The 27,052-nt window shown below is 38.3% G+C and overlaps 2 protein-coding genes across 2 annotated transcripts in view; one reads left to right on the top strand and one right to left on the bottom strand.

Moving 5' to 3' along the window:
* The window catches only part of ZNF654 (zinc finger protein 654), a 140,251-nt gene extending 114,033 nt beyond the window's left edge, over window positions 1-26,218 (bottom strand). Inside the window, exon 1 of the mRNA XM_069093927.1 lies at window positions 25,935-26,218. Coding sequence (XP_068950028.1) covers window positions 25,935-26,120 — 186 coding nt within the window. The 5' untranslated portion in view covers window positions 26,121-26,218. The remainder of the gene's footprint in view (window positions 1-25,934) is intronic.
* A 188-nt stretch (window positions 26,219-26,406) lies between these two features.
* Window positions 26,407-27,052, top strand: part of CGGBP1 (CGG triplet repeat binding protein 1) — a 3,647-nt gene continuing 3,001 nt past the window's right edge. The window contains exon 1 of the mRNA XM_069093926.1: window positions 26,407-26,610. The gene's annotated coding sequence lies outside the window, so the exon portion shown is untranslated. The remainder of the gene's footprint in view (window positions 26,611-27,052) is intronic.

The raw sequence follows: 27,052 nt of genomic DNA, 5'->3' as shown, positions 1-27,052 counted from the left end.
AAATGATGGAGGGAATGTCGAAAAACTGGGCCACTGATATGGTGGAACTGTGAACTGATCCAACCATTTTGGAGAGCAATCTGGAATCATGCCCAAAGAGTTATAAAACTATATATACCCTTTCATCACCATTATTAAATCTGTTTCTTAAGGTTAACAAGGAAAAAAGGAAAAGGACCTATATGTTCTAAAATACTTACAGCAGCTTTCTTTGTGGAGGCAAAGAACTGGAAATTGAGATGTCCATCAATTGGGAAATCACTAAACAAGTTGTGGTATATGATTGTGATAAAATACTACTGTGCTATAAGAAAAGATGAGCTGGCTGATTTTAGAAAAACATGGAAAGACTTGCATGAAATAATGAAAAGTGAAGTGAGAAGAAGCAAGAAAACATTGTAAGAGCAATATTGTTCAAAGAATGATTGTGAACAACAACTTATCTTAAATACTCTAAATATCCAAATCAACTACAAAGGACCCATAAAGAAAGACTCTATCCACCTCCACAGAAAGAACTGATAAAGAGTACATAGTATGGTATCAAATGGTAACCTCTAGTGCACGGTGGGGAGGAAGAAAGAGGGATGAAGGCAGTTCAAAACTTTAAAATGTAACAAAAAAATTAAATTAAAATTTTTTTAAATAAGTAGTTTTTATATATATACATGTATATCTTCTCTCTTTTCTCTCTCACTTGGCTCAATTTTATTTCTCCTGTCTGGTCCCCTGAATTTTGCTGGCTGAATCTCTTTAACTACTTCTGATCTAGTTGTCTCTTTTTCCTATGTGTAGTTAGTTGGACCTTGTGACTCGGACCCACATTAAGGCCTTTTGAACATGAACCTTCATATCTTTATGCCATGGATACTCATATTAGACAACATTTTAATAAGAATATTTAACAAGTAAGGAGAGGAGGAGGATGACTGAGGTGGAGACTCAAAAACAAGCAATAACAGGATCAGCTGACGGAACTGACAATGTAAAACTTCAGGTAGCTGAAAGGTTGTCATATGGAAGAGATATAATATTTGACTGACTTGGTCCCAGAAAGCCAAACATGGGGCAAGGAGCAGAAGATGCAAAGGGACAGATTTCAGCTTGAGGTAAGTAAAAGTTTCCTAACAATGATATCTGCCCTAAAGTGGAACAGACTGCCTCAGAGGATAGTTAGGTTTCCCCACTGCTGGCAGTCTTCAATCAGCGTCTAAACCACTTGTCAGAGGTACAGTATGAGAGTAAAAAGTATTTAACCACTTGTCAGAGGTACAATATGAGAGTAAAGCCCTCTTAAGTCCCACTCAATTCTCAGATTCTATGATTATAAACTATTATGATATGAAATTCTAAGATCTAAAAAAAAGCACAGAGAAGCTATTTCCATATTTCAAGGTATGGAGTTATTGGTCTCCATTGAGTACACATCCAGTTTAGTTACACCCCAACCCCCATCTTGACGTTTTTACAATACTTATTTAAATACATAAAGGAGGGGCGGCCAGGTAGCACAGCGAGTAAGAGCACCGGCTCCAGAGTTGAGAAGACCTGGAGATCGAATCCCGGGCTCAGACACTCAGCACCACACCCAGAAATAACTGGCCGTGTAACCCTGAGCAAGTTACTTAACCCCGATTGCTTAGGGGCGGCCAGGTGGCTCAGCGAGTAAGAGCACCGGCTCCACTGTTGGGACGACCTGGAGATCGAATCCCGGGCTCAGACACTCAGCACCACACCCAGAAATAACTGGCCGTGTAACCTTGAGCAAGTTACTTAACCCCGATTGCTTAAAAAAAAAATATATATATATAAAGGAGCTGTTATTATTAGTGAGGTTATTTCTTTCACCAGTTCTGGTTAGTTTTCTCCCAAAATTCATCATCTTTTAATCAATGTAAAGCCAAGCACAAGCAGCTTTCCAGAGGACGGCTGCTGTGAACAGCTTTCAAGGTTCTGATTACATGGAATAGTGAACATTTTATTTATTCAATAACAAATCAGAGCAAAACAGTCACGAAAATCAAGGTACAGCATTCACAATGACATAATAACTCAACCACTTATCACTAAAATGGCCACATAGTATTCACCAAAGTGGTCACATAGTTTTAAACAAAGTACAATCACTTAGCCAATCAATCATTTAGTAACTCCATCATTCAATCATAAAGTACAAAAGGTCAAAGTCCACCACCTATGGGGCACACCAAGTTACAAATCAGTCACTACTCAGTCTTAAGGGCTAGTGGAAACTACATAGGCCATCTGATACCCCTCAGTCACAAGTAAATCACAATATCATCAGTCACTACTCAGTACTCATGGAGAGGTTTTTTCATCTTGACTCGGGGCAAGCTTTTAGCTTCCATGATTTTTTTTCCATGGTCCCAGCTCCCTCCAGAATCTAATCAACTGCCACCTGAGTTCAAAGGCAGGCAGCTCCCATCTCCTTATCCAGCTCTCCATGTAGTTTCTGCTCTGCATTGAAGCTCACAGTATCCAGTCCACCTCAAATCCTTCACAGCTTCTGCTCCTGAGAAGAAAAAACTTAACAAAGCCATAGACAAAGTACCAAAACCATCGTCATGGTTCCTCTGGCAGCTCCAGCTGGCCCTCAAAAATCCTCAGCAGATCCAGCTGGCCCTCAGAAGTCTTCAGTAGCTCTGTTCTCAAAATCAAAATCATTGTCTCCACCTTCACATGCTCATCCCAAGAAGTTCCGACTTTCCCAGCTTGTGCTGTTCCTTATAGACGGTATAGCTCCTCCCTGTTCAGCCCCTTCCTGTCATGTCAGCAACAGGGGTTCCCTTTTCAGGCCCCTCCTGTTACATCAGCAACAGGGGTTCATCCCTTCTGTTTGTTAACAGAGGCTTAATTTGAAACTAGGTGGTAAGTACCTCTAAGCTTTCTGAATACAAAGGGATCTTCAAATTTCATTACTATTACAGTCAACGTGATGATAAGGTTCTCTAAACTTATATTGTCTTACTATCTCTTCTTGCTGGCAATATAGAGAAATGCTAATGATTTGTATAGGTTTATTTTATACCCTGCGACTTTGCTAAAGTCAATTATTTCTACAAGTTTTTCCAGTTGATTCTCTAAGTATACCATTACATTGTTTGCAGGGTGATAGTTTTGTTTCCTCATTGCCTATTCTAATTAATTTCTTTCTTATCTTTCTCCTGTAGAACATCTCTAGAACAACACTAATAGTGGTGATAATTAGCATTCTTACTTCACACTTGATCTTACTGGAAAAGCTTTTAGTTTTGTCCCCATTACATAAAATGCTTGCTGACAGTTTTAGATTGATACTACGTGCATTTTTTTAAGTCTGTATTAATTTCTTTACTTTTAGTTTACAAGGTTCATTACCACAATTCCATGAGTTTCAAATTTTCTCTCCCTCCCCCTTTTCCCCTCACCCATAGCGGCATACAATCAAGTATAGTATCTGCAAATACATTCACATTATGCATTAGTCAGGTTATAAAAAAGGATTGTAACAGATGGAATGAAGAATGGGAAAGAGGAAACAAAACCAAACAAGAAAACGAAAAAGGGCAGGTAGTTTGCTTCAATCTGGGTTCAATCTCAGTTCTTTCTCTGGATGTACACATCTCTCTCCATCATGAGTCTTTTGGGGTTGACTTATGACTGCATTGCTCAGAAGAGTCCAGTTTATCAAAGTTGGTCGTCACACATACGTTGTGTCTGTAATTGTGTACAAATTTCTCCTGGCTCTGCTCTTCTCACTCAGCATCGGTTTGTATAAGCCTCTCCAGGTAAATATGAAGTCCATCTGCTCCTCATTTCTTATTGCACAATAGTATTCCATAACATGCATATACCACAACTTGTTCAGCCATTCCCCAATTGATGGGCACCCCCTTCATTTCCAATTCTTTGCTACCACAAAAAGAGTTGCTATAAATATTTTTGTACATATGGGTCTCCCTCCCACTTCTATGATCTTTTTGGGATACAACCCTAGAAGTAGTATTGCTAGGTCAAAGGGTATGAAATTATTTATAGCCCTTTGGGCATAATTCCAGATTCCTTTCCAGAATGGTTGGATCAGTTCACGACTCCACCAACAATGCATTAGTGTTCGAATTTGTCCACATCTCTCCAGCATTTGTCATTTTCCTGTTTTGTCATCTTAGCCAATCTGACTGGTGAGATGTGGTACCTCAGAGTTGTTTTCTTTTGCATTTCTCTAATAAAGAGTCATTTAGAACATTTTTATATGCTTATAAATATCTTTAATTTCTTCTTCTGTAAACTGCCGGTTCATATCCTTTGACCATTTATCAATTGGGGAATGAATTGTATTCTTATAGATTTGACTCAATTCTCTACATATTTTAGAAACGAATCCTTTATTAGTGACACAGGTTGTAAAAATTCTTTCCCAATTTTCCACTTCCCTCTTAATCCTTGTTACATCAGCTTTGTTTGTACAGAAGCTTTTCAATTTAATGTAATCAAATATCCATATTGCATTTTATAAAGCCCTTTAATTCTTGTTTGGTCATAAAGTCTTCCCCTCTCCACAAATCTGACAGGCAAACTATTCCTTGCTTTCCCAAACTGCTTAGAGTATCAGCCTTTATACCTAGATCATGCACCCATTTAGACTTGATCTTGGTTTATGGTGTCAGATAATGGTCTATGCCCAGTTTCTGCCATACTATATTCCAGTTTTCCCAGCAGTTTTTGTCAAATAGTGTTCTTATCCCCAAAACTGGGGTCTTTGGGTTTATCAAACAGTAGATTACTATAGTCATTGACTGCTGAGTCTCATGTATCCAATCTATTCCACTGATCCACTACTCTATTCCTGAGCCAGTATCAAGTAGTTTTGAGGACTGCTACTTTATAATAACAGATTAAATTCTGGTATAGTGAGTCCACCATCCCTAGCATTTCTTTTCATTAATTCCCTTGATATTCTGGACCTTTTGTTCTTCCAAATTCATTTTTTTTTACTATTTTTACTAGCTCCATAAGGTAGTTTTTTGGTAAACTGATTGGTATGGCACTAAATATATAATTTAATTTAGTTATAACTGTAATTTTTATTATATTAGCTCGACCCAGCCACAAGCAATTGATGTTTTTCCAATTAATTAGATCTGACTTTATTTGTATGGAAAGTGTTTTGTAGTTATGATCATACAGGTCCTGGGTTTGTTTTGGCAGGTAGATGCCCAAATATTTTATAATGTCTACAGTAACTTTAAATGGGATTTCTCTTTCTATCTCTTGCTGTTGGATTTCATTAGAAATATACAGTAATGCCAAGGATTTATGTAAGTTCATTTTATATCCTGCAACTTTGCCAAATTTATTGTCTCAAGTAGTTTTTTACTTGATTCTCCAAGTATATCATGATATCATCTGCAAAGAGTGATAGCTTGGTGTCTCTTCTTTGCCTAATTTGATTCCTTTGATTTCTTTTTCTTCTCTAATTGCTACCGCTAACATTTCTAGTACCAGATTGAATAAGAGGGATGATAGTGGACATCCTTGTTTCATCCCTGATCTTATTGGAAATGCTTCTCCCCATTACATATACTTGCTGATGCCTTTAAATAGATGCTACCTATTATTTTAAGGAAGACTCCATTTATTCCTATTCTTTCTAGTGTTTTTAAAAGGAAAGGATGTTGTACTTTGTCAAAAGCCTTTTCTGCATCTATTAAGATAATCATGTGGTTTCTGCTAGTTTTATTATTGATATGATCAACTATACTGAGGGTTTTCCTAATATTAAAACCACCCTTGTATTCCTGGAATAAATATTACCTGATCAAAGTGTATTATTCTTGTGATAAGTTGCTATAGTCTTTTTGCTAATATTTTATTTAAAATTTTTGCATCTATATTCATGAGGGAAATGGGTTTATAATTTTCTTTCTGTTTTATCTCTTCCTGATTTAGGTATCAGTACCATATTTCTGTCATAAAAAGAATTTGTTAGGACTCCTTCTTCACAATTTTCCCAAATAATTTGTAGAGTATTGGAATCAATTGTTCTTTAAATGTTTGATAGAATTCAATAATAAATCCATCTGGCCCTGGAGATTTTTTCCTAGGACTTTCACTGATGACTTGTTTGATTTCTTTTTCTGAGATGGGGTTAAGTAATTTACTTCCTCTTCAGTCAATTTGGGCAACCTATATTTTTGTAAATATTCATCCATTTCACTAAGATTGTCAAATTTATGTACATACAACTGGGCAAAATAATTCCTAATTATTGTTTTAATTTCCTCTTCACTGGTGGTAAGTTCACCCTTTTCATTTTTGATACTCATAACTTGGTTTTCTTCTCTTTTTTTTTTTATCATATTGACTAAGGGTCTATCAATTTTATTGTTTTTTTTTTCATAAAACCAGCTCGTAGTTTTATTAATTCAATAGTTTTCATAATTTCAATTTTATTAATCTCTCCTTTCATTTTCAGTATTTCTAATTTAGTATTTAATTGGGGATTTTCAATTTTTTTTCCCTAGCTTTTTCAATTGTATGTCCAATTCATTTACCTGTCTTTTCTCTAATTTATTCATGTATGCATTCAGGGATATAAAACTTCCCCTAAGAACTGCCTTTGCTGCATCCCACAAATTTTGGTATGTTGTCTCTATTGTCATTCTCTTGAGTGAAGTTACTGATTGTTTCTGTGATTTCTTGTTTGACCCACTCATTCTTTAGGATTAAATTGTTTAGTTTCTAATTAGTTTTTAGTCTGTCTTGCCATGGCCCTTTATTGCATATGATTTTATTGCATCATGATCTGAGAATGATGCCTTTATTATTTCTGCCTTTCTGCACTGAATTGTGAGGTTTTTATGTCCTAGTACATGGTCAATTTTTGTGTATGTGCCGCTAAGAAAAAAGTATATTCCTTTTTATCCCCAGTTTTCTCCAGAGATCTTTCATACCTACCCTCTCTAAAATTATATTCACCTCCTTAACTTATTTTGAGGTTGGATTTGATATTATCAAGCTCAGAGAGGGGGAGATTAAGGTCTCCCACTTGTATAGTTTTGCTATCTATGTTTTCCTCTAATTTCTTTACCTTCTCCTCTAGGAATGTGAATGCTCTACCACTTAGTGCATATATGTTAAGTAATGATATTGCTTCATTCTTGATGGTGCCTTTTAGCAGGATATAGTTTCCTTATCTCTTTTAATTAGATCAATTTTTGCTTTTGCTTTATCTGCGATAAGGATTGCTACCCTTGCTTTTTTTTTTTACTTAAGATGAGGCATGATATATTTTACTCCAGCCTTTTACCTTTACCCTGTATCCCTGTTTCAGATGTTTCTTGTAAACAGCATATTGTAGGATTATGATTTTTAATCCATTCTGCTATCTGCCTCCATTTTATGGGAGAGTTCATTCCATTCACATTCACAGTTATTAAGTTTCTTTCCTTCCATCCTATTCCCTCCCGTTAATGCTTATATTTTTTTCTCCCCTTCTCCCTTCCCCTCCTTAATAGTTTTCCTTTTGACTACTGCCTCCCTCAGTATTCCCTTTTCATCACCCCTCCCTTTTCCTCCCCTTCCCCCTTACTTCTTCCCTCCCTACTAACCACCTTTTGTAGCTCTTTCCCCCTCCTATTCCCTGTAGGATATTTTTAAACTTAATGAAGTATGTTGTTTCTTCTTCACACCAAGAGAGACAGGAACAAATCTCATGCGAAGCTCCTCTCCCTCCCCTCTTTCCCTCTAATATGATACGTTTTGCATCTCTTCTCCACAGAATCCTATGCTTAACTGGTTGGTATTCCCTCCTTGCACCAGACCCAATGGGGGAAAAGCTCATATAATACTCATCTCCCTCCCTTCTTTTCCTCTGCTATATTGTTTTTATGCCTCTTTGTGTGGCATAATTTAACATTTTCCACTTCATTCATTCCTCTTCTTCCATTGCAGTCTGTAATAAGATTTTTTTAAATTGTCATTTTGTGTAATTTATACTCATACCCTCCACTTGTCTATAAACAGTTTGCTCTTATTAAATAACAGGATGTGTGTGTGTATGTGTGTGTGTGTTTTCTTTGTTTACATTTCCATGTCACTCTTGCATCTTGTAACTGGAGGTTGAATTTTCCATTGAGCTCTGGCTTTTTCATAAGCAAAGTCTGGTAATCTGTTATATCATTGAATGATCATCTCTTTGCCTGGAAGAATATGCTCAGTCTCCCTGGGTAGGTGATACTTGGTTGTAACCCAAGCTCTTTTGCCTTGCAGGAAACTGAATTCCACTGCCTCCGATCTTTCAGTGTAGAAGCTGCCAAATCCTGTGCAATCCTCACTGTGGTATTCAAGATTTGAATTGTTTCTTTCTGGCCACTTGAAGTATGTTTAATATTTTCTCTTTTACCTGGTAGTTCTTGAGTTTGGCCACAACATTTCGAGGACTTTTCAGTTTGGGATCTCTTTCAGCAGGTGTCCAGTGGATTCTCTCGATTTCTATTTTACCCTCAGGTTCTAGTATCTCAGGGCAGTTTTCCTTAATGAGCTCTTGGAGAATGTTGTCCAAGCTCATTTTTTCATCATGATTTTCTGGTAAGTCTGATTCTCAGGTTCTCTCTCCTGGATCCATTTTCCAGGTCAGATATTTTCCCATTGAGATATATTACCTCTTTTTCTCATTTTTCATTCTTGTTGTTTTGTTTGACTAATTCTTAGTTCCTCATAGAGTTGTTTCAATTTGGTTGATTTTGGTTTTTAGCAAATCTTTTCCTTGGTTAGATTTTGGAGCTCTTTTTCCATAGCATACACTTTTCTTTTTAAGGAGCTGTTTTCTTCATTATAATGTTTTTCTAAATCTGCAATTTTGATTTTAAAAGAATTATTCATTTTGTCTTCTCTCTCATTTGGTTTTCAAAGTTCCTTTTGAGTTCAAGTAGGAGAGCTTTCTGTGCTTGGGACCCGTTCCCTGTTGATATTTCAGCTGTGGGTGTGGAGTCCACATTGTCTCCCTCTGAGGACAGTAAGACTCCAGAGTCTTTGTAGTATGCTTTCTACCCATTTTGAGGCAGGGCCCTAGCCACGCTCTTCCTCTAGGTTTCCCAAGCCTTTACTGTTTAGGTTTTTGCCCCTGTGGCAATAATTACTATGTTTTCAGGGTCAGAGCGGAGGTTGGAGCTACTGGGGTTGACTCTGCCATCCTGGTCCTTAGAGATCCTGAAAGGGGCTTTTTAAATTTCTGGGCTGTGGATTGGTAGTCCCAGGAGTACTTGCTGTCCCAGACAAGGGCCCTGCATTTGGTTCTTACCTTGCTCTTTCCAGCCCCAGCCCTTTGGTGAAAGGCCTGGTAGTGGCCCTTGTAGTTGTTGGGACGACTTTCCCCCCCCCTTGTTGGTCGGGCTTCCTCTTGGCCTGCCCCTGCGTGCAGCAACATCACTTCCCGGCCTGCCCCTCTACTGCGTGCAATTTTAAGAAATGCTCCATTTATTCCTATGCTTTCTTTCTTTTTTTTGGAGGGGGGAGGGCAGGGCAATTGGGGTTAAGTGACTTGCCCAAGGTCACACGGCTAGTAAGTGTTAAGTGTCTGAGGCCAAATTTGAACTTAGGTCCACCCGACTCCACAGCTGGTACTCTATTCACTGCACCACCTAGCCGCCCCTATTCCTATGATTTCTAATGTTTTTAAAAGGAATAAATATTCTGCCAAAAAATTGAGATAATTGTGAATTTTATTGTTTTTGTTATTGAAATTGTTAATTATGTTGACAATTTTCTTAATATTGAACCATTCCTGCATTCCTGGTATAAATCCCACTTTGTAAGATCTTTGTGATATATTGCTGCAATTTTTATTCAGTATTTTATTTTAAATGTTTGCATTTCCTGGTTTTTATGACACCACATTTGTGTCATAAAAGGAATTTGGTAGGATTTCTTCTTTGCCTATTTTTTCAAAGAGTTTATAGGAATTGATGCGAAGCCATCTGGTCCTAGGGATTCTCTTCCCGCCCCCCACCCATAGTATTTTTTTTTCCAATTACATGTAAAGACAATTTTCAATTCTCACTTTTTCTAAGATTTTGAGTTGTAATTTTTTTTTCTCTTTTCCTCCTTTCTCCTTAAGCAATTTGATACATGTTATACATGTACAATCATATTAAACATATTTCCACATTAGTCATGTTTAAAAGAATCAGAAGAAAAGGGAAAAAAAACATGAGAAAAAAAATCAAAAGAAATGAAAACAGTATTATTTTCTCTCATTCAGACTCCACAGTTCTTTCTCTGAATGTGGATAGCATGAGTCTTTTGGAACTGTCTAGTATCACTGTATTGCCGAGAAGGGCTAAGTCTATCAAAGTTGATCATCGCACCATGTTGTTGTTACTGTGCAAAATGTTCTCCCAGTTCTGCTCACTTCACTCAGCATCAGTTCATGGAAGTCTTTCCCAGTTTTTCTGAAATCTGCCTGCTCATCATTTCTTATAGCACAATAGGATTCCACCACATTCATACACCACAACTTGTTTAGCCATCTACCAATTCAATTTATGGGCACCCTGGAGATTTTTTCTTAGGAAGCTCACTGATGGTTGGCTCAATTTCTATTTATCTGGGTGTAATGGGAATGGGAATTTGAAGATCTTCCCTGCTGGAAAAAATAGATTCTAATTATCAAGGAGAAATTATTGTAACATTGCAAAATTTGGGTGAAGAACTCATATGGTTTTGTAAAAATGACAGAATAGTTCAAGTGATTATTATTCCTTGTGAAACAATACCACTTGTGACAACTGGCCTTCCTTCTGAAATAACTATCAGAGGAACTAAAGAATTTGGTTCTACTAATAGACAATACCGTAGCTGTTGTTTATTCAGGAGAAGATGATTGCCGATTTGCACCCTTAACTCATGTATTCTACCATGAATGAGGTTATGATATTGAGTCCAGAAGCACAGCTGACTCTTTTTTGTATTTGTCTCTTTTTGACTTTTTGTCTGTTAAACTTGTTTGCGAGATTTGTTTTCTACAGGACTGTTACCCTCCACCTGCAGATGCCTGATTGCTTTAGCCAGATGTCATCCCCTGTCCATGACTGTAACATGACACTTTTGGGCCTGGCATCAATGAAGTTCCAGATGACAGTTAAAGAAATGACCTTTCAAATGGGACCTCCTGGACCTGGCATTGACCAAACGCCAGATGACAGCTAAAGAACTGAACTCTCAAACAGAACATCTTGGGGCAGGGACAGCTCTACATCCAATTTCAGCTTGAAGTAGCTTTGGAGAAGAAACATTCACCCCTTATCCCAAGATTTTGAGCCCCATTTGTTTGAGGGGTGGAAGGCTTGTGCCACAGGCCCCCCCCCACCCTGAGCTACTGTTTTATGTGTAAAGTTTTTCTCTTATTCCTGTTATATTGTTGCAAAGTTCTGTTGACACCAGTTATCCCTAAACTCTCATTTATTGTTAAGGTATTTTTGCTATGTATGGGGACATAAAAGATCTTGGGGATCTTTGTATCACCAATGTAATGGGGAAGGGAATTTGAAGATATTCCCTGCCCCTTAATAGACCTGGGTGGGGGGCAGTTTGAAAGTAAACTCTGCCTGTAATAGGCTGACTGTAATCACATGGAGCCTGTCATGGAGGGAATTTGCTGAAGGGTGCAACTGAGACCACAGGAAGCTTCCCTGCTGTGAAGATAAACTCTGCCCCCTGATAGGCTCAATGTAGTCACATGGAACTTGTGGTGGGAGGAGTTTTGTTGAAGGGAAACAGAGCCCACAGGAAGGTGCTTGAGAGTTAGCCAGATATGGGGGGAGAGAGAGGACACTCATTAGGGAGATAGAGAGGTTTGTGAGTAAATACTGATGTCATATTGGTTTGTGGGAAGGCTGAAAGATACTGTGGCTCTCAGCGTTATTATGGCTTCTGAATAGCTTTGGTACTATGATGGAATCAGCTTACTGCTTTTGGGATGTGGTTTTCTGGTGTCTAAATAAATCCTTCAGTTCTATCCTCTACCTGGAGAATCTAGTATATTTTGCGACTGAACATCATGTGATACGTCACGGTCTTCAGTGTGATAGTGGGCGCTGTAAATACTACATTGGGCAATCCTTATCTTTGTAAATATTCATCCATTGCCCTTGGACTATCACATTTACTGACATTTAATTAGGGAAAAAGACTCCTAACAATTATTCTAATTTTATCTTCATTGTTGGTACATTCACTCTTATCATTTTTGATACTGGTATAATCGGATTTTCTTCTTTTTTTTAAAAAACCAAATTAACCAATGGTTTATCTTTTTTATAGTTCCCTCCCTGGTCCCCATAAAACCAGCAGCTAGTTTTATGATTTTCTTGCTTTCAATTTCATTAATCTCTCCTTTGATTTTCACCAAATTTTCCAATTTGGTGTTTAATTCAAGATTTTTAATTTGTTCTTTTTCTAGTTCTTTTAGTTGTATGCCCAATTCATTGATCTGTTCTTTCTCTATTTTATTGATTTAAGCATTTGGAGACATAAATTTCCCCCCAAGTACTGCTTTGGCCGCATGTCATAAATTTTGGTATATTATCTCATTGTTTTTATTCTCTTTAATGAAGTTATTTATTTTTTCTTTGACCCAATAATTCTTTCTATCTGAGGCATTTGGGAGAGTTCAGATGAGTGCTTCTCTACTCAGACATCTTGGTTTAGCCTCTAGTCATATGTAAATTCTAAAAACTATTTTTAAACATTAGTTTTTTTTTTTTTGAGGGGGGAAGGCAAGGCAATTGGGGTTAAGTGGCTTGCCCAAGGTCACAGAGCTAATAGGCATGTCAGTGTCTAAGGCCGGATTTGAACTCAGGTCCTCCTAACTCCAGGGCTGGTGCTCATTCACTGTGCCACCTAACTGCCCCAACATTAGTTTTCAAAGAAAAGAATGAAGTATCATAAGGTACAAATGAAATCAAGCTCTTTATACCTAAAACCTATTTATTATGCTCAAAAAAACATAAAAGGAATGGATTTTATCAAGGGCCATGAAAAATGAACTCTTTCAAATGTAGTCTAAATATGGGTATACAATACATAATTACCAACTATTAAAAACAGCATGTCTCAGAGTTACATTGCTTAATATTTGTTCTAATTCTAAAATGTTAAAAATGATGCTTTATCTAGTTAAAAATATTTTTGTCAATAATAATTAACTAAAATGACTCGTAGAGTCATCCTAGATTTTAAGTGCCCCAATATCCTTGGTGCCCTAATATCCTTGCCCTTCTGTATTATAAAGTTAATATGTTTAATTTTTTCCAAGACTCACAAGTTTATTTTTAAAGTATCGGCTTGCTCCAACTTAACTTACAATGAACATATTTATGCTTTCTAACTATTGAGAAATAACTGGCAAATTTTGGTCAAAAAAAAAAAAGGAAAAGATTTAGAGTCTGCAACTGCTACATAAAAATGGTGCTTTACTGTTACTTGGCAGCAGTGAAAACTGATGGCATCATTCACTACTATTTTTACTATCATTTAAGCCCACCATCTAAATGTTTATTAAGATGTGGCAAGGGATTATGCAGTATCATAGATTTACTTAAGACAAGAAAATCCTTTAAGACATTATTCAATGGATATTTAAGTGCCTATGATCACAGAGCTGGAGGAGAGACTGGAGAATGTGGATTACGATTAAAAAATTTATACATAAATATAACACAAGTCAGAATGTGATAAGAGACAAAGGAGTCAAAATGCTCTAGGAAAATTCAAGGAAGGGAGGAGGAAGGTAGTCAGGGCTAAAGGAATCTAAGAAGGCTTCACAGGACAGGTAGCTAGGTCTCTGAAGGAAGAAAAAATTTCTATAGAGGAAAGGAAGATGGCAAACAATATGGAAGTGTCATAGCAAATTGAAAAGTAAGGGATATAGTCTGAACAGATGCAAACATACATGAAGAAGAAAAAAGTTGGAAAAGTAGGGTAGAGCCAGGTTATGGAGGGCCTTAAGATGGAAAGCTAAATACTGTATTGAATACTACAGGAAACAAGGAGATGCTGAAAATACTTAAACAGAAGTGTGCTTTATCAGACTTGTGCATTTGGAAGATGACAGTAGCTGTGTGATATTATTTAGATCTAGAATGCTAGATACGTATATGATATCTTTATCTAAAAAGACTAGAGACTGAAGATGAAGGAAGACCAGTCAGAATGTAATTACAACAGCCTAGATGAAAGGTGAAAAAGTTCTGAACTAGAGTTGTGGTAGAGTAAGCAGACAAAAAGCAATGTATCATAAAACATATTATAGAGGGAGAACTGAAGAAACTTGACAACTGGTTGAGAAAGGAAAAGGATGAGTCAAAGATGGTTGTGGTTTTGAATTTGGTTACAGCAGGAAGATGGCAATGCCACCAAACAGAAGTTGGGAGAAGTGGGTTTTGGGGAAAGAAAACAGTTTAGTTTTGAACATTTAGAGTTTAATATACTAATGGGACATCCAGGTGGCAATGTTCAATAAGCAAGTAAAGATAAAGGACTAGAGATCAGGGGAGATTATTCTAGATACATCCAAGGCATTCTGACATCAGATAAGCTCATGCAGGGGGTAGGGCATAGAGGTGGAGAATAAAGAAAAAGAAGATAATGTAGAACATAAATTGTAGGGACACCTACAATTAGATGATGGAAGAGGAAAATAAAATAAGCAAAAACAAACAAAAAACCCCACAAACCTCAAAAACAAAACCAAACCAACAAGAAGCAGCAATTAGAAAAGTATGAGGGAAACCAGAATAGAATGGTTTTAATCCTATTAATTCTATATGTTGTTGTTGCTGTTCAGTCACTCAGTTATGTCCAACTCTTCACAACCCCTTATGAGGTTTTCATGGCAAATACGCTGAAGTGGTTTGTCATTTCCTTCTCCAGACTAACACTATATACTGTTTCTTTTTTTTTTTTTTTTTTTAGCAATTGGTGTTAAGTAACTTGCTCAAGGTTACACGGCCAGGTGTTTCTGGGTGGGTGTTAAGTGTCTGAGCCCAGGATTCCATCTCCAGGTCTTCTCAACACTGGAGCCGGTGCTCTTACTCGCTGTGCTACCTGGCCGCCCCTATTAGTATATAGTTTTAATATTATTTTGCCACTTGCTACCTGTTAACTTAGACTTCCTTCCACCTCTCCAAGCTTTAATTTTCTCATTTGTAAAATGAGGCATTTGGCCTCAAGGATGGACCACTGAGGTCCCTTCCAGTTCTAGACAAATGATCCTCTGTGAGATTTTTGGTTGTATATTTGTTTGCTTATTAATCACTTCATTTCTCCTAGACCCAGGGATTTAGACTACCTCAAATATTCTATTCCTGTTTTAATATTCTGTGATTTTAAATGTTCTGAACTTTCTTTAACCAAGTTATTTGAATGATCAAAGTAGTTTTCCCACAAAATTCTAAAGAAATCTATTTAATTGACAGGGTTCTGGACTTGCACGTTGACATAATGAAATAACCATTTATAAAAAAAAAAAAAGTATGTTTTATTAGAGTTTACCATGAAAGAGACTGTGAATTTTTTAAAGCATTTTTTCTATCCCATATGTTTAGTTAATTAAATTTAAATATGTGAAATGCACAAATCTAACTGTAGTAGTTTAATTTGTCTTTTTAACATTCACTTATTGTGAACAGTAGAAATTCAAGCAAGATCAAATTTACAAAAAGACAAATAAAAAAAAAAGATGAACAATTTAAGAAGTAAAAATAATTCTACCAGGAACAACTTAGATCCAAAGTACTTCAGTTAGGATGTTTTTGAAGTGGTTGCTTTGAATAGCTCGGAAAATGTCGTGCATGATTCAAATTCAAAGAACTGAGTCTTACAGATTTTCCTGTACATTTCCATCTATTGAAATATTTTCCTTCTTTCAAAACCCAGCTAGGTGTTCTCTCTTCCATTCCCGTTACAAATTTCATACCCTATTTGGACTTGTATATTATAACTTGTATTATCCTCCCCATTCAAGTATAAGGTCTGGGAAGGCAGGGACTGTCTTGTTTTACCTCCTAGTTCCTGGCAAGTACACTCTACATAACAGGTATTTAATAAATATTTGATGAATTGTGGAAGCAAATTGAAAGAATATGTTTGACATAAGCATTATAAGTCATATTCTAAAACTAGCAGAAAGCTTTTAAGAAAGAATGGCTAAATTCTATTTTTGAAACTCTTATTAATGTTTGAAAGCCAGCATGTATTTCATGAAACATGATAAAAAGTTCAACACTTTTCTCTTCCATTACACTGGGTATCCTAAAAGTTTTAGTGCAGTTTTGAACTTTAATACCTTAATACTTTGGAGCTTTAATACTTCAAAACTAAACTAAGACTTTTGGGACATGTTGCATTTAAGAACAGGATCCACACCTTTGATTTCATTCGAAGTGGAATTCCCAGGTGAACAAACTCCTTATAACAATGCAGGTCTGCACTGTCTCTACAATTTTGTCTTAGAAAGTTTACCTAAGGCAGTAAGAGGTTAAGTGACTTGTCTAGGTTCACACAGCCAGTATATATCAGAGGCAGGACTTGAAACCCAGGTCTTTCTTGGATCTGAGATCAACTCTACATTAATCATACCACGGTGCTATGAAACTGTCATAAGACACAAATGCATCAAAAATATATATTAAATGTGTATTGGGTACAGTGGACTACAACAGGTGTTTTGGTAATTCTAAAATAATATATAAAGCAAGGAAATTAAATTTTTTAGCGTAATTAGGATGTATGTTCCCAGACAGAGATAATAGGAAAAATGGCCTTTGCATCTCCAGTGCTTAACACAGTACATGTTTAATAAATGCTTTGGGACAAAAAAAAGATATAGAGAAGAAAAAATAACATTTTGCAGAATCTCAGGGAAAAGACTTCAAAATTTCATTTGCAACATTTCTTGTTAAGTGCCAAATCAGGTTTTGCTTTAAGACTTTTTGTGATGGGAAATCCACTATTTCTGAAAGGAGTCCATTCTATGTTTGAACAGCAATACTTGCTAGGAAATTTTTCTTTACATCATGCAACTTTTTCAATTTGCACCCATTACTATGACTTCTGCTCTCTGGGGGGTTCTTCTGGGACCAAGAAGAACAAATCTCATACATCAGGCATGTGATACCCCTTCAAATACTAGGACACCTGTAATCCACACTCTCCCAACCTCTCCAGTCCCCCAAATCTTCTCTATCCCAGGCTAAATACTCCCAGGTCCTTCAGCTCATAAACATATAGTATCATCTTGACACCTAGGTAGCCCACAGTGCTGGGCATGGACTCATCTCCCTGAGTTCAAATCTGCCCTCAGACATTTACTAGCAGTGTGATCCTGGGCAAGTTTGGCTCAGTTTCCTCATCTATAAAATGAGCTGGAGGAGGAAATGGCAAACCACTCCAGTATCTTTGCCAAGAAGACCTCAAATAAGGTTATGAACAGACAGGACTGAAAAATATTGTCTTGAAACCCTTCACCCTTTTGATCAACTTCCTCTGGATGTTTTTCAATTCCTTCTAAAATGTGCCACCCAGAACTGAAAATAATAGTTCAGAGAGGCCCTGATACAGCACAAGACATGGCAAGATAATCACTTCTTGTGTTGTGGATAATGTGCCTCTTTTAATGCATCTAAAGAATGCCTTACTTTTGGGGGGGATTGCTATCTTACACTATCTACACATAGTGAGTTTCCAGTACACCAAAACCCCCAGATCTTTTTCAGACAAACCACTGCTGAACTGTGCCTTCTCTATCTTGTACTGTAAGTTAATTTTTTGAAATCAAAATTTAAAAATCTTAAATGTATCCTTGATCAATTTAGTCTTACTAGATTCAGCGACTAGGCAATGTTTAAGTCTGTCAAGGTATTTTTGGATCCTGATTCTGTCATGCAATATTTCATCCAATGCATTACAAAAAATACCTGCTAGCTTTGGGTCATCTACAAATATAAGTAATTGACACAAATGATCCAAATTAACGACAAAGAGATTTCCTTCCACGTGGACAATAAGCCATTAATGACTACTCCTTAGGTATTTTAAATCCACCAGACTCCACTACAGTTTAGCAATCATCTTTCCCTTATGAAAGACAAAAGAGTCTCTGTAAAAGACTTTGCTAAAATGTAGGTAAACAAAAAGAAAAACTGCAAGTTAACAATCAAGTGACTAATAAAAATGCAAAAATAAACAGATTTCACCTCATATTCAACAAACTGGTAAACATAACAAAAGATTGTAATAGATATGAAGGAAGGGTGGCAAGAAGACAAGCATACTTAATACCTTTGGTGGAACTATGAATTGGTCTAACCATTCTGGAAAACTTAAATTATGGAAAAGGACTGGACCTGTGTATTCACTGTTATGAGTGATTGCCCCCTAACCAATCAGCATCTTCTCTGCAACTGTAATCTAGAGAGCTGCCTGGAACACTAAGAAGTTATTTGTTTAGAATCTCATGGACATTATGTATGAGAGGCAAGATTTAAACCGAACTATTTCTGACTTTCTAAACTAGAAAAGAAATGGTCCTTAAAATCCCCAGCCCCTTTAACCCAAACATCCAATTGCTTGGCACATACTCCAAGGAGATCAAAGGCAGAAAGGTCCTATCCATGCCAAGATCCAAAATCTTCAGAGCAGACCTTTTGTGGTTGTAAAATGACAAAAATAAAGTAGGTGTCTAACAACAAGGCAGCAGCTAAATAAATTGTGGCACATTATAATGACAACAAAGCAGTAATGTATGATATACATTACGTACAAAACAATAGTAATAATGTATTATTACTATGCTGTAAGAAATTATGAATATGAAGAATTGAGAGAAGTGTGGAATGACATACATACCCAAGTGGAACCAAGAAAACAAGACTGCTAACAATTAGTGCTTCCAGATTTTCAAAATGCTTCGCATATATTATCTCATCTAATTCTCACAACATAGTAAAAATGATAACAGAAATTGAAAAAATAAAATTTAATTAAATGCCATATAATTGTAGTGACCAAAATCAGCCCCAAAGAAGTTGAAAAAATACATCCTTTTTTCACTGAAGGTGGAGAATGTTACATATGCTGCCAGATTCATTTAACATGTTAATTTTGTTGAACTATGTTTTTCTGGAGACTGGGTCTCCTCTATCTCACTCAGGCTGTAAGTTCATCAATCACTCAAGGTCCCACTCCCACTACTGGTCACTACAGGAATTCTGACTTACTCCATTTCTGATTGGGCAAAGCTGGTTGCTCCTTAGTAAGCCTTCGAGTTCACCTGACCTGGTGCAGACACTTGATGCCCTCTATACTCTACTGCAGCACAAAATTCTGGAGCTCAAGAGATCCAGGCTTATCCTTTCCCCTCCCTTTCTCTTGGGGGGACGACAGGCATATGTCACCACACATGGCTTTTTTCTTCTATTTTAATCTTTGTTAAAAAGGAAAGGATCTAAAGAAAGGAAATATTTTTGGAAATGAATTTGTTATTTTTTAAAGTCACCAATAAAGCAGTAATTTTAAAAATAAAATCTGGGCATACGTTATCAGTAGTACTCCCTAATCAATCTAGTAACCCTGTCCAAAAAAAATAAGGCATGATTTCACCCCATCAGTTTATAGCAGAAAACATATGCAGGGCAGATCTGAGATTTTTTTTTTTTTTGGGGGGGGGGAACCTCTCCAAAGGTGTCTTCACAATCCTTCCAGAGCCTCTCAAGTGAAACCAATACTTTATGGAAATGTAATATACTTCCTTCCCCCCCCCCTTTTTTTTTTTTTTTTGTTAACTGTAAAAATTGCTTCGTGAAAGCCCAAGTTAAAATTTTCAAAGCCTACTAAACATAGTAAGCCAAAGATTCAACAAATAGGCTACTGTTTTAAGTAAGCTGTTAATACTTTTCTACCCCTCTGCTTCTATATCTCTATATGAGTAGTGGTATAAAAGGAACAATGAACTAGATCTGAAGACCTGGGTTCAAGTCTTGACTATACCACTAATTACTTACTTATGTGTAAATGGCTAAGACATTCAATTTCTTCAACTATAAAATAAAGACACTAGATCACATAATTTTTAAGATCCTTCCTAGTTTCAAAATTAAATAACTTTTTTGTGTAATGTTTGTATTTCTTGCTGAAAGCCTAGATCAGAGCCACAACTGCTAGACTAGTTACTTTCATATACAGCAAGCTGTTCTATGAGGTAATATAAGATTGTTGGATGTCAGGTGCTTACTGGAAATCAACAACAGCAAAACAAATTCACTGGAGTTTGTATTCCATTACTCTCATCCCTTGGAATATTATTTACTGAAACAGGACATATACTTCTGGTAACTTCGTCATTAAAATTTTTTAAAGACAGTGTTGAAAATATATACATGTATATTACAAAAAGCTATTTTTCAATCCATAATCTGCCCATTTTGTTTAATCCTTTCAGACTAAGAAAGATGCTGACAAGATAATGCTGTACTTGAAATACCTAGGATATCAAACACAGAATAAAAGTGAAGGATATAAAACTATTCAAGAAACAAAAGAAGTGATTTTTTGAAGTCCAGGAACATGATCCTAATGTCAAATAAATAGAAGGTTGGGGTTTTTTTACCTTTTTAAAAAAATTTATTTATTTGCTTTTTGGAGGGACTTGCCCAAGGTCATATGACTAGTAAATGTTAAGTGTTTAACCTTCTTTATATTATCTAGTATTCTGGATTTTTTTTTTCAATTTTATGTATGCAATCAATTTATGCAAATCAATCCTAAAGTTTGCAGAATAACGCCTTAACCCTAAAGTAAAGATATAATAAAATAAAATCCATATTATAGTGCATATATATATATATATATATACACACAAACACAACATGTCTTAATTTTCCTTTTCTTGATGAAGGTATAAACATACAGGTGCTATTTGATTCCTATAAATATTCAAATAGTTACATCTATAAATGTTAATGATTCTACATCTTTGAATTTTCCATCATTTGATGCTAATGTTTAATATGGAGCAATGAAGCTTTCCGTTTAAACTAAAAGGGCATTTTAAGTACTTACATTTTCTCTACATTTTAATTAGTGATAAAATGTTACCAACTTCTTATGTTAACATACTTTATAAGCAGCAAAATACTAAAAGTTGATAAGTATTATGCTATTATTTGGGAAGAAATGATTAGGAAGGCCATTTTAATAAACGTCAAATTTACTGAACACCTATATTAATGTACTATGATAGCTGTGTAGGGCAAGAGAAAAGAGGTTTGGGACAAAACTATGCAATCCTCGCTATCAGAACTCATACTATAATGTCAACATATTCTTTATGGTAATGAAGTTTAGGCAGATTACAACCCTAAGCATTTAGAAAAACTACTCAGAAGTGCAATAATAATAGCTAGCATTTATATAGTACTTTAAGGTTTGCAAAGTGTTTTACAAATACAGTCAATCCTCAACATTCATGCCTCACTTTCAGAACTTCAAGCATTCATGTGATTTATTAATAACTTCATTTTCACTTTCAAGCTGGCAAACTTGCACGTTCTTGACTACGTGCAGTGACGAGAAAAATTAAAGGCACGATGCATGCAAGTTTGTGGAGTACCTAGGTCTTACTAGGTCTTGTTCATTCTACCATTGTAAAAAGTTTCCCAAGCATTCAATGCATGTTTTCATTGTTTGCTCTTAAAATTCAAGTTTTGTGCCCCCAAAGCATAGTGCAAGTAATTTGGGCTCTAAACCCAAGCATGCAAAAAGTCAGCTGTAAGACAAACTTCATGTTGGAATGTCTGCAGTCAGCCACAAGTTTGGTATTAACAAATTGACAATTCATTATATCTGCAAAAAGTAGAAAAGTATTTATGGCAATATAGATTTCATGTGTTATGAAAAGTGAGTATTGTCTGAAATAAAAATTTTTTTTGTTTTTGTTTTATTCACTGAGATATCGGCACAAAAGGTCAAAGAATTCTTGGATATCACTAGCAAGAAAAAAATGTTTTTCCATGTTACCAATTTTATTTCGTATACTGCATTTTACAAGTTATTTCATGGTTACTGTGTAAGAAAAAGTGCATGTTATCAGAATTAATGTTTTGCCATAAAGAATTATATGCAAAAAAGCATACTTTCAGCAATCTCTAGATCACATTCTTTAGTGGCTGCAGGTAGCTAATTCCCTATTTATCATGGATTCAATGGGTCAACATTCCTTTTTTAGACTTTTTCCCTTCTGAGGAATGAAAGGTGAAGACTGACTGTATTATTATCTTATTTTATCTACATGACTTTGGAAGTTAGGTGCTATTATTACCTCCATTTTACATATTGAGGAAACTGTGGCAGGCGGAGGTTAAGTGACTTATTCAGGGTTACCTGGGTAGTTAGTGTGCAAGGCCAGATTGGAACTCAATTCTTCCTTTATCCAGGTCCATTCACTGAGTCACAGAAGAAAACCAGAAGAAATACAGCACTTACATCCAGGAGTAAACTGGGGCCAACTGAAATAGGCCCAGTAAGTGGTTACATTTTCAGTATGAATGTTTACACCTAAAAAATCAGTAAATGCTATGAACCAGGGCTTCACTTATAGGACTTTTAAAAAAATTACTTAGCCTTAAGAGAAGTGGAGAAAATTAAGTATTATGTGTACACTCCATTCCATTCCCCATCAGTTGTTAAACATTTACCAGCATCCTCCTGATTGAAACAATATACTAACTGAACTATTAATTTATCAAACTTCTTCATCCAAAAACCCAAGGGTATACCCATGAACTTTTTCAGCCAGACACACACATAAATCTCCCATTCTTTTTGCATCTATCACAATTACTTATAATTCTGTAGTTCTAGTCTCCCTTCTGGCAGTGAAGCAAATTTTAAAGACTGGCAGGGTTAGAGTGTCAAGGTGGGGGAGAGATGCATGATATAGTCATATACTGGGCCAATTCATCCATTTCATATAGCTTTGAGCTCAATGTTGCTATCATAAAATCACCTTTATCTATCACCCCAACTCCATCCCATCCAGAAAGTCTCAAAACAGTGCCCTTAACTCTAGCTTCAGAAATAATACTGAATGTTGTAATGTTGAAGAGAATTTTTTCACTGAGTACATGCTTAATGCAATGTATTAACTTGATTTCTTACGGCATGAAATCCAAGGCTAACTTTGATATTTTATCAGGAGTTAAGCTGGTGCCTTAAAACTTCTAATAACTCTCAATATAACTGGCTTCCTTTGTATTCCTAATCATTTTAGCTTATGCATTTAAAATTATTATTCTTAGAAGGGATCCAAAGAATTCATCAGACAACCAAAAAGCATCATGACACAATAAAAATTAAAGTTAATAACTCCTTCTTTATACCAACATTTCTGTCCATTTGTAAAACCAGCCAGCAAGAAATTCTGAATCAATATTTCTGCTCCTCTCAAAGAAGTTCACGTGAAGTCTTTCTACTCTTTCAGCTCTGCAAGACCATACGTGTACAACGAATAACTTAAAAATTAATTTCTTACATTCATATTAACTATTTTACAAATTATTTATAGATAGCTCAGCCTGCTTAGCAAATAGGAAGTTGTTTAATTAACTGTCAGCTTAAGAAAAATTATAAAAGTAAACCTGCATTTTGGACTACTGTTTTGGATTATATAATTCACTGTCCCCTTACTCAAACTAACCAGCACTAAGAAATTTAAATTGACTATCCTAAAATTTGGTTGCTAACAGGTGAAGTTCAGCAAAGGCAGACCACCTTTTAGTCTGTGGCACAATGGATAGCAGACTTGAGTTAAAATTCAGACACACATTTATTAGCTGTGTGACTTCTGGGCAAGTCACTTAACTTGTTTGCTTCAGTTCTTCTCAAATGGAAAATAGGGACAATAGCACATGGTTGTTGTGAAGATCAAATGAGGTAACAGCTGTAAAAGCATTTAGCAGAGAGTCGATAGTAGATATTTATTTTCTTCTCACCTCTTCTAAAGTTTTAAAATACACAGGAAAGAAACTAATTATAATGAAACAACAACCAAAATATTTTAAAAGCTAAAGGACTTCAGGTTAAGAATCTTTGTTTTAGGCCCTCTGGAAAAGGTTCGGAAGCATGTAGGTTCCTACATGCAACTTAAAACATAAATTCTAGCATTTTATAAAAATAGCAAGTCAGTCTATTAAAAAACTTTCTGATACAACGAAGCACATAAATGTCTTAATGTACTGCCACTTTACAATGTGGAACAGATCCTTTATTTTTCTGTTTTTCTTGTTCATATTTACTCTGCTTTCACTAACCAATTAATTCCATAAGTTGTGATGGAACATCGCAAGAAGTAAAATAAAAAATAATGTAAATATTGAGAAAATGGAGAACCCCCTACTTCCAAGAAGATTAGATTCTACGTTAAATTAAAAGGTCACAGTATCAAAGATCAATATAAATAACATGTAAAATGAAACGTTACTCCTTTAGAACACAGACTGGAGAAAGATGTAAAAACAAACAAATTTTTAAAACCCCAGAATCAGACTTTTAACACTAAACAATGGTTCTAAATGTGTCCAACAGTCAAAGTCAGATCATTCCTTAACATAGATCTCAGGAACTATCAATTGAAGCATTTCCATCCTGGTGACATGCTTTCTAGATGGTCAACAAAGGTGATGATGGAATCAAAGATAGTGACCTACTAAGACGTATTTTTCAACAGTCACCACACAGAACTTTTGCTTACAGTGCCAATCAATGATGGGGCCGACCTTCCTGGCAAAACAACTACCACCCACAAGCTACTTATTCTAAACTTACAAGAAGACGTCAACCTTATCCTTATCCCTCCCCTTCAATATCCCAACCGAGAATGTTAGTCAATATGATGCCCTTTAATTTGACAGTCAATATTTATCATTACTTTTCATTCCTAGTTGTCATACGGGGGGGGGTAGGAATGAAAAGCAAAGACAAAAAAAGTGACATAATACCGCGAATCCTCTCAGAACAGGCCTTTTTAAAAATCTCAAACTTTCAACGTGAAAACAGGGGCCAGGAGTGGGCTCTTCGGGCACCGCGTGGGAATGCACGCTCTAAGTGCTTATGCAGGTCAGCGGAAGCGTCTCTTCAATCCCTCGGAGGGAAGTTCTGTAGGAGCGGCAGCGTTCCCACTGAACCCAGAGACTCAAACCTACACTGGCTGCAGACTGACTGCAACACAGAGGAAGAAGCAGGGGTGTAACTGTAACAATGGCTGGAAAGAGACTTTCCCTGGGAGCAGCTCGTGGGGAGAAGGGTGGGGGACACGCGGGGGGCGGGAGAGGACGGGGTCAGGGAGGGGATGACAGGAGACCCTGGCGGCGGGGGAGGGGAAGGGATGACAGCAGAGGGGGCAGTAGAGAGTTGACAAGTCGCTCACCCCGAAACAGCGGAGAACCAGGTGGGAAAGGGGGGAAGCAGAAGCGTCACTTAGGGAGGTTATGGGGGGGGGGGTGCGAAGGGGACTAGGAGCGGGCCGGGAAGCGGACTGGACGCTTAACCCCGGAAAAGAGATGGTCTCCAGCAGGTACCGGGCACATGGGAATAAGGATGGGGCAGGAAGGGGTCCTAGGTGCAAGTCGGGGAAAGACCACGGGCTCAGCGAGGTACACCCCCCCCCCCCCCCCCCCCCTCCCATCCCCTCGGCACCCCTACGGTACCGGGGTCAACGCGGCCCCGCCCCCTCCCGGGCGCCCGCAGCCTCCGTTCCCCACCCCCTCCCCCCAGGGGCGCAGGGAGGAGCGTGCGCCGACCGAGAAAATGCCGGGCTGGAGGGGGAGGTCAAAGGGGAGACGTCCCAGCGGCCGGGAGGGCGGCCCGCTGCTGCTCCTCACCTGACAGAAACGGCGGCAGTAATCCCGGCTGCTGATTCTGTTGCTGCTGCTTCCGGCGCCGCAGCTGCCTTCTCCATCGCCCCCGGCCCCGGCTCCAAACGCAACGGAGCCCGGAGGAGACTCCACGATCGCCTCGAGCTCTTCCCCGAGGCGCTCGGCCTCCTGGTCGCTCTCTTCCTCCGCCATGAGGCTCTCGCAGCCCAGCGCGTACCAGCCCCAGCGAAGCCGTCGCTGCCGCTGCTAACCTACTCCTCCTCCTCTAATTCCCTCCCCTCTTCCCCCCCCCCCCCAGCCGGACAAGCGCCGCTCCGCCGGGGCCCTACTTCCGGCTCCGCCCACCCCCGCCCCCAACCTGCATTGGCCATCTCCCGCCGCCAGTCACCCTGGCTCCCGCCCTCTGGCTGCCATTGGTCGGAGTGGCCGTCCGTCCGACCCGCCAACCAGCCGTTGGACAGCGCCTCACGGCGGTTGCTGGGGGCCGCCTACCGTGCTTCGCAATAGGCCGCGGAGGAGGACGGGGCGCGGCGGGGGACACGGCGGTCGCCGCGGGGCTTGATCGGGCGACAGTGGCAGCGGCAACTGGTCCTCCTCCTTCTCCCTTTCCCACCTCCTTCGCCTCCTCCCCCTTCCTGGTTGCTTCTCGTCCTCCTCCCCTAGTGGCGGCCCTGATCCTACGGTACCGAGAAGCGGGGAAGCTGTGGGCGGGCCGGGCCGTTGGTGCGGGCTGCGGGCCCGGGGCCTTCCGTCCCGGAATCTGGCGGGGGAGTGGGGGTGGGGGGGTGGGTGGGAGCCGTTGACTGTGGGAGGAAGAAGCAGGATGACGGCAAACCTGTCAGCGGCCGCCGCGCCGCCACCCCCCCCCCCCCCCCCCCCACTGTCGGCTTCTCGGTGGTGGGGTGTCTGGGCTCGAGGGGCCGGGGGCGGGGGGAGGGGCCGGGAGGACGCTCGTCTTCCCCTCCCCACCCCCTTCTCGCGGAGCGGGGAAGTAGCGGCGCCGGCGGGCGCTCCCGTCCGGTTTAGGGTGGGAATCCCGATTCCCTCGGGGATGCCTAACTCCTCCTTTCCGGAACGCGCTGAGCCCGGGAGGGGATCCAGAGCGGGGATTGGGCATGCTCGGG

This window comes from Petaurus breviceps, unplaced genomic scaffold, assembly GCF_028583685.1.
Source record: "Petaurus breviceps papuanus isolate PSGF00001 unplaced genomic scaffold, PetGlider_PUasm1.0 213, whole genome shotgun sequence".
NCBI lineage: Eukaryota > Metazoa > Chordata > Mammalia > Diprotodontia > Petauridae > Petaurus > Petaurus breviceps.
Note: the sequence above shows the minus strand (reverse complement) of the source record. Positions and strands in the feature narration are given on the sequence as shown.